Source organism: Eschscholzia californica, unplaced genomic scaffold (genome assembly GCF_041429995.1).
Source record: "Eschscholzia californica isolate CP2 unplaced genomic scaffold, dmEscCali1.0.p SCAF_3, whole genome shotgun sequence".
NCBI lineage: Eukaryota > Viridiplantae > Streptophyta > Magnoliopsida > Ranunculales > Papaveraceae > Eschscholzia > Eschscholzia californica.
Window position 1 is genome coordinate 46381079 of NW_028238420.1, and position 8941 is coordinate 46390019.

At 35.8% G+C, this 8941-nt stretch overlaps 1 protein-coding gene, 2 non-coding genes and 1 pseudogene across 5 annotated transcripts; all 4 read left to right on the top strand.

The window, feature by feature from the left end:
• The first annotated feature begins 773 nt into the window (after window positions 1–773).
• On the top strand, window positions 774–2364 carry LOC147550896 (serpin-Z2B pseudogene; annotated as a pseudogene). Its single transcript, XR_015238044.1, has one exon. The product of XR_015238044.1 is annotated as a serpin-Z2B pseudogene (transcript).
• A 1025-nt stretch (window positions 2365–3389) lies between these two features.
• LOC147550897 (uncharacterized) lies at window positions 3390–7416 on the top strand. Of its 2 annotated transcripts, none has more exons than XM_086669898.1 (11): window positions 3390–3579; window positions 3684–3767; window positions 4381–4476; window positions 4575–4650; window positions 4731–4832; window positions 4969–5054; window positions 5157–5264; window positions 5377–5514; window positions 6238–6343; window positions 6627–6835; window positions 7104–7416. In XM_086669898.1, the coding sequence occupies exons 1-11, from the start codon at window positions 3511–3513 to the stop codon at window positions 7170–7172; spliced, it is 1143 nt and encodes a 380-aa protein (XP_086526024.1). In that variant the 5' UTR covers window positions 3390–3510; the 3' UTR covers window positions 7173–7416. The 2 variants fall into 2 exon arrangements, with proteins under 2 accessions (XP_086526024.1, XP_086526025.1); XM_086669899.1 differs by having other exon boundaries at window positions 4734–4832.
• Window positions 7417–7715: 299 nt separating this feature from the next.
• TRNAM-CAU (transfer RNA methionine (anticodon CAU)) lies at window positions 7716–7801 on the top strand. Its single transcript is given in 2 exon segments — window positions 7716–7753; window positions 7766–7801. It is a non-coding gene; the product is annotated as a tRNA-Met (tRNA).
• Window positions 7802–7866: 65 nt separating this feature from the next.
• TRNAL-AAG (transfer RNA leucine (anticodon AAG)) lies at window positions 7867–7947 on the top strand. The gene has a single exon. It is a non-coding gene; the product is annotated as a tRNA-Leu (tRNA).
• Window positions 7948–8941: the final 994 nt, after the last annotated feature.

Sequence of the window (8941 nt, forward strand, 5' to 3'; positions counted from 1 at the left end):
TAGGGGCTCACTTTCTAAAGTTAAGGGAATCATAAATATAAAATCAATTACAATAAGCAAATAAGTTGGTTATGAGAGGGATAAATCTTACTATCCATTTTTTATGGGAGTATGACAAAAATCACATACAACGGCCGATATAAAATCATCTTCATGTAAATTGAATCAAAACAGAAGAAAAGAATTTGAGTATATCAATTGAGAATGTTAAGGCGTAGAAGAAAATATCAAACCTTAGTACTAAACTAGGTTTAGGTTTCGCCCGTTGGAGTAGAACCGTAGAAGTGAAAAAGCCGTAGCTTGAAGACAAAGAAAAAGAGGGAGAAAAAGTAGACAAAACGAGAAAAATAAGGGACGAAATTATTTTAGGGATATTGTACATTTAGTGACGATTTTATGACCTGCCAGATCTATTATAATTACACGATGACGATTTTAGGGATATTGTACATTAATACCCTTCTATTTTGAGTCAAATTACTCTATACATACATCCTATGTAGCTTGTTGTTTGTATTTGAGTTGAATTACATGATTTGTGTTTTGGAAAATACATTACACAACCAAACTTATCTCTCATGTAAACCGGTTAATTTGGAAGTTCATAAAAAATATAAACAGTTTCCTAATATGATACTAATCTGTCTTGGAAAATAAGTCATCTTAATATTCCTAATTGTATTAGAATTCTATTTAGATTAGCTGCTTCCAAATCAATGGCAACAGCAGATTCGGTTTCTATTTAATAAAGGTAAAAGTTAGAAATTGCATTCAGAAAGAGGTACGTGCTTGGTTTTAATCCTCTTCATATCTCTCTTTCTCTATTTAGTCTTCTTCCCTCATCATTCTCTCTCATTCTCTCCTTGAGCTATTTTCATCAAATAAAATAGTTAGGGCTTACTGTTTCATGTTAGCCTGCTTTGATTACAAACTACAAGGCAGTAGTAATTAATGGAATTGGATTGTGAAAACATGCAACAATTACCCATGAAGAGAAAGAGAGCTACTACTCAAACAAATTCATCTTCTTGGAGAAAACTGGTTAAGCATATCTGGTTGAATGAGGCTAAAGATAACAACTTTGTATTCTCTCCTTTTTCAATCTACTCTGCTCTATCCTTATTAGCTTCTGGATCAGATGGTCAAACCTTAAAACAACTTTTGGGTTTTCTCAAACGCAAAAATCTCAATAATCTTAACACTTATGTTTCTGAAATCTTTAACTCGGTGGACTCTGTCACCGGGAAAGCAAACGGAGGCGCACCTGTTCTCTCGTTCGTAAGTGGGGTTTGGGTTGATGGTTCATGCACTCTAAAACCTTCTTTCAAAGAAACTGCTTCTTCAATCTATAGAGCTAAAGCTGAAACTGTCGATTTCGAAACTCAGGCGAAAGAAGTGACAAAAAAGGTGAACGAATGGGCTGAGGAGAACACAAAAGGCCTAATCAGAAATTTACTTCCGGGCGGAGCTATCAATGAACACACAAAGATAGTATTGGCGAATGCACTTTATTTCAAAGGTTCATGGGAGAAATATCAGTTTAATCCATCAAAAACAAAGGAATCAAACTTCTATCTCCTGAATGGAACCTCAGTAGTTAAAGTCCCTTTCATGACTAGCTCCGGAGATCAATATGTTTCTTGTTTCGATAGCTTTAAAGTCCTCAAACTTCCTTACAAACAAGCCACCAATTGTCAAAAACAACGCCTTTCTATGTATATATTCTTACCTAACGAGCGAGACGGACTTGACGATTTGATTCAAAAGGTGGATTCCGAATCAGGTTTCTTGGAATGTCATCTTCCAAAACAAAAGGTTATAATGGGAGAATTTCGGGTTCCAAAATTTAAGATCTTATTTGACATTGAACTATCAAAAGTTCTAAAGGATGGCTTGGGTCTAGATTTGCCTTTCGACCCAGAGAAAGCAGACCTGACTAAGATGTTGGATAGTCCTCCAGTAGGACATCTTTTCATATCCACAGCCATACACAAATGCTTTGTTGAAGTTGATGAGCAAGGAACTAAAGCTGCCGCTTCTTTTGCACTTGGAGGGGTGCTGTGGGCGAGGCCGCCACCTAAACCAGTACCTCGAGTGAACTTTGTAGCTGATCATCCTTTCATGTTCATAATCAGAGACGACACAAACCGGGTGGTATTATTCATGGGTCATGTCCTTAATCCTTCCTTTAATTGAACAATGTATTAAACTCTTATTAACAGCCGACTGCTCCATTTCTTGTTAGTACTGCATTTGATTTAATCGATAGTAGAGTAGATTTACTAATATAATTTTTGAAGGGTAATGTTAGTTGTCTAGTTCAAATAATTTGACTAATTTAGATGGAATTGCAATACAGAACCAGCTGGAATATCTCAAATTAATTAGTTGGATGCTATATTTTATTTTATTTTTCTCACTTAAATAATTTGTTGACATATATTTGCATCATTATTTTAAAATTACATGTTGTTTATCACTGCTAGTACTAGTCTCTCTTACTACAAGAAAAAAAAAAGCTGAAACTATCAATATAAATATTTTGAAAGGAGTTGAGTCGAAAACCAATATAGAAGATATTACGTATTGGTTGTGTCTAGTCGATGTACCTTGGAGTGTTAACATGTCACACTACTTAGCTTTCACCCGATGTTGCTCGGAGCACAAACAACTTCTGAACTTCAACACGACCCATTTGCCTTTGGGAATTTACAGGGCCTTCCCATTTTTGTTGAAAGGCCCCTCACAAACAAATCGACCAGTCTCACCTTGCAATGGGTATGAAAACTCTATTTGAGGGTTTATGTCACCACATTAGTTATTTTTATCTCTCAAACTTAAATCATCTCCAACACTCATCTCCAGTAGTCTATCTTTGGTACTGGAATTAATCTTGGTGTCCTCGAGCTGAATTGATGTAGACATGATTGACATGGACATACAGAATTCAACCCCCTAAACTTGGTGGAGTTGAATTCGATGACATCTTGGCGAATTTGAGTTGCTCATCGGCACGATCTCACCAAATTCACTCGTGGAAGCTTAAAAAAGAAACATAACTTAAGTTCGATTTGACCATGTCGAAATAAAGTTAGACTATCGATATGGTTCGACCCAACTTGAATTTTAACAATCAAAACTTGAACTTTACTCCCTAAAAGCACAAATTGAGTTTCCTTCCTTAAGAAGAAGAAAGATGATGGTGATCTGACGGCGTTAGCTTTATCGTTAGGTCAAACTTGTTTGTATGAAGTGCTTTTTAAACAGGGGACTCCCCAACAAAAAACTTATTTTGGGCCTAATTTTGGGCCTTACACCCATTCCCTCATAACAAAAATAACAGTCGAGCCAACGAGAAGGGTATAAATGTAAATAAAAGGAAATTACGAGGGTCATCTCCTGATCGAAACAAAAACTAGATTTTTCTGCTTTCCCTCTTTTTCCCTCTAACTTGCGGGTGTGAGCGATTTGTAAGTTATCTCTCTCTCTCTAGAATTCAGAAGCAAAAAAATGGGTTTTCGTTTCTCCAGCAAGCTTTCTCTCTTGATCTTCATATCCCTCATCTCCCTACAAATTAGGGTTAGTTTTCTCTCCCCGTTTCAACTTCAATACAATAAATAATCCTCATCTTATAAGCTTAATAACAATTTAATAAAAGTTCCTTTTGTTGGATTTTGATCTAGGCCGAAAACAGTGGTTCGATCTTATTCCTTGATAGTTCAACTCAAACTTTTCTTCGTACTCATTCATCAGATCTTTCTTCTGAGGTATTATTTTCTATTTGACTTGAGATATTATCGACCTGAATTAACTGTGTAAATTGCTTGAAGACTCTAGGTTTTAATATACCCATTTATTTAATGAGATCCAAAATCATCAGTTCTTCAATTTGTCAATTTCCCATGTGGGAATATGGTTTTAGGTTTAGTTAGTAATTGAATTCAAGTTCTTAAATATATAAGTAGGAAACAATACCTCTTTTCACAATTTGGGTTAATCACTACAAGGTGAGATATTAGATAATGCAATTATCTCTTTGACCCAGTAGTACAAAACTATTTTTATTATACAAGTGAAGCAATTTCGTATTACTTCAGAACCCGATTCGTAGCTACCCACTTGCAATTTTCTGATTGAAATGTCTCCATTGTACAAGTCTAGTGCAAAAAGTTGCATCGCTCTGATCGTGCTATAGGCAATTAGGGATAGCACCACTCGGGCGATATTGGGTGCATTTTCTCTTTATAATACCTGAGAATCCGTAAACGTGAATTTGCAAACAGAGGATTGGTTTGTTTGCATGATATTTTTTCCCATGTAATGGGAAAAAGGGTAGATTAACTAATTGTTGGTGGTGTTTTTGACTTTATGTTGCCTTAGACTGGTTCATTGCTGCTATCCGACGTTAGTGCTGCAGTGTCGGTCTTGCTTGGTTTTACCCCACCTGCTTCTCTTTCAGCTGAGAGTTCATCTAAGGTCAGAACAATGATCCCTCACATGAATTAATCTACTAATCTCCTTGAGTTTTCGTATCGGTACATTGAAGGCTTTACTAATGTCTTTTGTATCTGCAGCTCAATGAAATTCTGATGCCAAATCCATTCAGCAGGCCGCGTGCTGTTCTTATGCTTGAAGTCCCTAGAACAGAAGGTTGCTTAATTGATCATTGACACACATCTTAATCTGGCATTTCTCTAAATGGTACATAGTTATTTATTATTTTACTTTAGCAGATCAGCTATTGGTGCACTACCCCGAAAAAGTGAAAGTCGGTAGCTACATTCAGAGGAAGGTTCTACTTGATTCAACCAAAACTGATGTCCAACTTCCAGGTACTTGTACAAAACTAATATTATCAGATAAGCAAAAATTGGTTCCTACACCAAAAACACTTCTCACTTGTTTAGTATTTTTAGGAAACTATTAATTCTTGCATCTAAGGTTTGATAATCTGTGCCATTGACGCAGAGGATGAAGTATCAGTAATTTCCTTGGACGACTCTCTCGGGTCTGAGTGCGATGCAGCTTGCATAGATAAAGAACTTACTGATCTTGTTCGTCATCTTTCTTCATCAGTCATCACTTATGTATAACTTCATTATGTTATATTTGTACTTTAATTATGATGGTAATGACTGATGATTTACTTTTTGCAGGCATCAAGGTTGGGTGGGTCCTATGTTAATAATGCCCAGGAACCATTTAGCGGGGAGTTGTCTATGAGTTTGGCTAGTGGTGCTAATTTGAATCTGCATATGTCAAAGGTCTTCTTTACTTTGGAAATTCATTGTTGTCTACCATATTTCGAGTTTGCTGGCAAGGAACAGAATTGGTAACATTAAAATCCTTACTTTGAAAGTTGTACTTGTTATGCAGAAAGCAGACAGAGAATTCATAATAAGTCTTCTTACTCTGGTCCGCAATATCAAAACAACAATGGAGATGCACAAAGATTTTGCTGCAAACACGCAGAATCAGGCAGAGTTAGTAAAGGGATGCTTCACTGGTATTAAGGTAATATATGTTTTTCCTTTTTTGTCAATGCTTGGTATACCTTCAAAAATGCGAGCCAGTTCAGAAAACGAGTAACAGCTCCTTCTGACCAGTAAAGTTTGAATGGCGTGAATTTACCAGCATATATTTCCACTCCTTTGCGAAGGACACACGCATCTTCAATTGAAAACAGTAAAAGAAAGCTCGAACTTGAAAGTCTTCTGAGCCTCATACAACATTTGAAGTCCATGGAGACTTGTACCCATGCAAACCTTTTTACATTAGGCCAGCAGTCAGCACCAAGGGAGAAAGGTCATAACTATAATTAATATTATATCATGAAAGCGGGAAACAAAAAGAGCGGGAGAGGGAGTATGTACCTGAAACAAGATGTAATTTGAAAATATCTTGCTAATTTTTTTGCTCCTAACAGCGTCTCAAAATATTCACATGAATCAAAGGGATATAATTTGTATATTTTATACAATTCGCCAAGGCCCATGCTCTAATTGGATTTGGTTTCACAAACTTGTGGCACAACTATCTGAGCTTCATATAAATTTGAACAGTATTTGCTAGTTATTATATATGTTCTATGTTAAGTTTTAGCTAATGGTGGTCTAGGTTAAATATGTCAAACTGCCATTACTCCCGAGGAAATTACCCATTATTTCTTTTCACCTAATGGTCTAACATTCTATCTGGATAAATCATGCATGTATGTAATATGTTTTTGCTATACAGGCTTTGCAAGGGCAATATGGATCCGCTGATGTTGCTCAACACGGAATGGAGCTCTTCCTTACTACACTGAGGATGCTGTTTGATTCATTACAAGGGGCTTACAAAGGTTAGGTCACGTGTCTGGTCTCGAAAGATCATGATTTGTATTTAAATAAAGAACCTTTCATCTCTGTTCATACAAAACCTTTAAAAAACCCTTCAGTCAATGAGTTCCTTGCTTAAACATGACTATTATCTTACAAGGTGTAGCTATGGATGTACTGCTCCTTTATCAAAACTTTGTTTTTCTTCCGCTGTTCATGTGATGTTTCCCTTGAATATATCTCTCTTTTCTCCCCTAGTACTCATATTTCTTTCTCGGCAATCTATGTGATGTTTCAATTGAGCAGGTCAAATCGTCGGAGTCATCTTCTTCAACGGGGAACCTTCTCTGGAATCTGAAGCGATGATGAATGTGAAATTTACTTCTACACCTTCGAGGTTGTTAGCGGAGAAAGCCTCCCAAACAAGCCCAATTCTTATCGTGGAGACATTGCTAGTTCGAACAACCCTTGCTTGGATTACAGGAATCCTTCTTCTAATATCAACTCTGCTTGGGGTGAGCTTCCACTTCAACTATAGTTTAGTATCTCGGTTTATACTTCAATAACTTAACTTGTGAACACACTATACATAGATCCGAAACCCCAAACTGAATAAACACAGTTTTAGATCTTCATTTGAAAAAAGAAATGCTCGAGTCATCCTTCTATGAATTATCTGAAAGAATTATCTGAAAGAATGTATTTATCAGGTCGTATTATAGTTTAGATAAGTATACAATTTTTGTTAGTTTCAAGGTTCTAATGTCTTTCTTTCTTTTGTAGATCTACTTTCTGCTCAATATGCCTCTCACTCGAGACACTCTTCTGTACTCTAACGTGAAGCTCGACTGAGACAATGAAGTCTCTAAATCTTCCATTTTTTCGACATTCAGCTGAAGACCGAGGGAGCAAAATCATTTGAATGTCACAGGATATTTGTACCCATGTTGTATATGATCTTGTTTAGGCCCTTGACAACAGAGTTGATATGTCTTCATTAACTTTTTGGCACTAATAACAATTAAGAGGCATTTCGCCTTTATTATTTAAGTGAAGTTGTTGGATCATTTTATTATAAAAATCCTCTTTAAACTTATCCATGCAATTTTATTCATTTTGTGATAAGTTGTGAGATTGTAGATTATAACTGACTGATGTTTCTTTCTAATACATATTTTTCATAATGTGATCTACGTTTTTGTCAAATCAACGTAGTGATTAATGGCACTTTTGTGTAGGCTAAACAGTTTTCTTCGAATACCCCAAGTTCTCAAATCATGCAAGGAATAACTTGTTTCTTACTTTCTTATATCATGGATTGGTGAGAGACTATGTAGATAGTGTGGTTGCTTAAACTTAGAATAATTAGAGTTAAAACAAAACAAAAAACACAAAGGGGTGGTGGCGCAGTTGGCTAGCGCGTAGGTCTCATAGCTATACGAGTGATCCTGAGGTCGAGAGTTCGAGCCTCTCTCACCCCATATCTTTTTCAGTTTGTTCTTTGCTGGAGCAATTATATAAGTCGCTTTAGACAAAATGGTACCCAGTTGAGATGGCCGAGTTGGTCTAAGGCGCCAGATTAAGGTTCTGGTCCGAAAGGGCGTGGGTTCAAATCCCACTCTCAACAAATTTTTTTTTTTTTTTTTTTTCTCTCGGGTACAATGTTGTGATCCCCTCCGTCTCCAAAATTAGGACTACTCCATCCTAAACTTAAAGTTCAATCACAATATTAATTAGGGTTGAGCAAAAACCGAATTATCTATTCATAAAAAAAAACCGAATCAATCGGTGAAACCAAACTAAGAGGGTGTTTGATTTGTTAGCACTTATAAGTGCTACCACTTGCTAAGTGATATCACTTGTAAGTGATATGGCGTTTGTTTTCTATTACTTCTAAGTGCTTGATTTTTGTTTTTATATTAATTCTAAATGTCATAAAAATAAGAAATTGTCTATTTTGACCGTAAAGTATTTACAAATTAGCATTTCATACTAATTCATTATGCTTGCGAGTTTGGATACAAGAGAATTATGATTTATGAATACTTTATGTTGAAAATATTAACCTCAAGTAATTAAAAATTATGAAGGAGAAAGAACTTACGTTGCATCATGGAGTTTGGGTGGTTCCGTGATTAATGAAGATATGTGAAAAAAATTTAAGAGAAAAACTTAGGTGAAAGATGAGTGAAGAAGGAAAAGGGTCATTGATAAAGTCATAAAAAGATTTTTTTACTTATTAATTGTTTAAGATTTTCTTTTTATTTACAATTATATTGGTAATTATTATATTCGGTAGGGATAGAAATGTCTTTTTAGCACTTAGAAAGTAAGTGCAAAAAAATAAGCTCCAAGTTGGAGCTTACTCTTTTATACTTACTTTGACCCCACTTACAAGTGATATTCACTTATTAAGTGAAAAAACAAACGACCTAAAATTGCCTGCCCACACTTATTAAGTGAAAATCACTTAATAAGTGCAAAAATCAAACACCCTATAAGTCGAACTGCAACGATCGGTTTTTGGAGCCGATCACCGTTCGACTCGGTTCGCCCCACAAACCTTGCAACTAAAATCAGTTTGCTTTGACCACGGCTTGGGTTTTTAGAAACCGCCCAAA

What these genes read in the sequence shown, in the direction of transcription:
- LOC147550897 (XM_086669898.1), top strand. Translation starts at nt 3,511, where the DNA reads ATGGGTTTTCGTTTCTCCAGCAAGCTTTCTCTCTTGATCTTCATATCC. An exon ending in GATGCTTCACTGGTATTAAG is followed by an intron (nt 5,515 to 6,237) that starts GTAATATATGTT and finishes TTTGCTATACAG; the next exon opens with GCTTTGCAAGGGCAATATGG. An exon ending in TAATATCAACTCTGCTTGGG is followed by an intron (nt 6,836 to 7,103) that starts GTGAGCTTCCAC and finishes TTTCTTTTGTAG; the next exon opens with ATCTACTTTCTGCTCAATAT.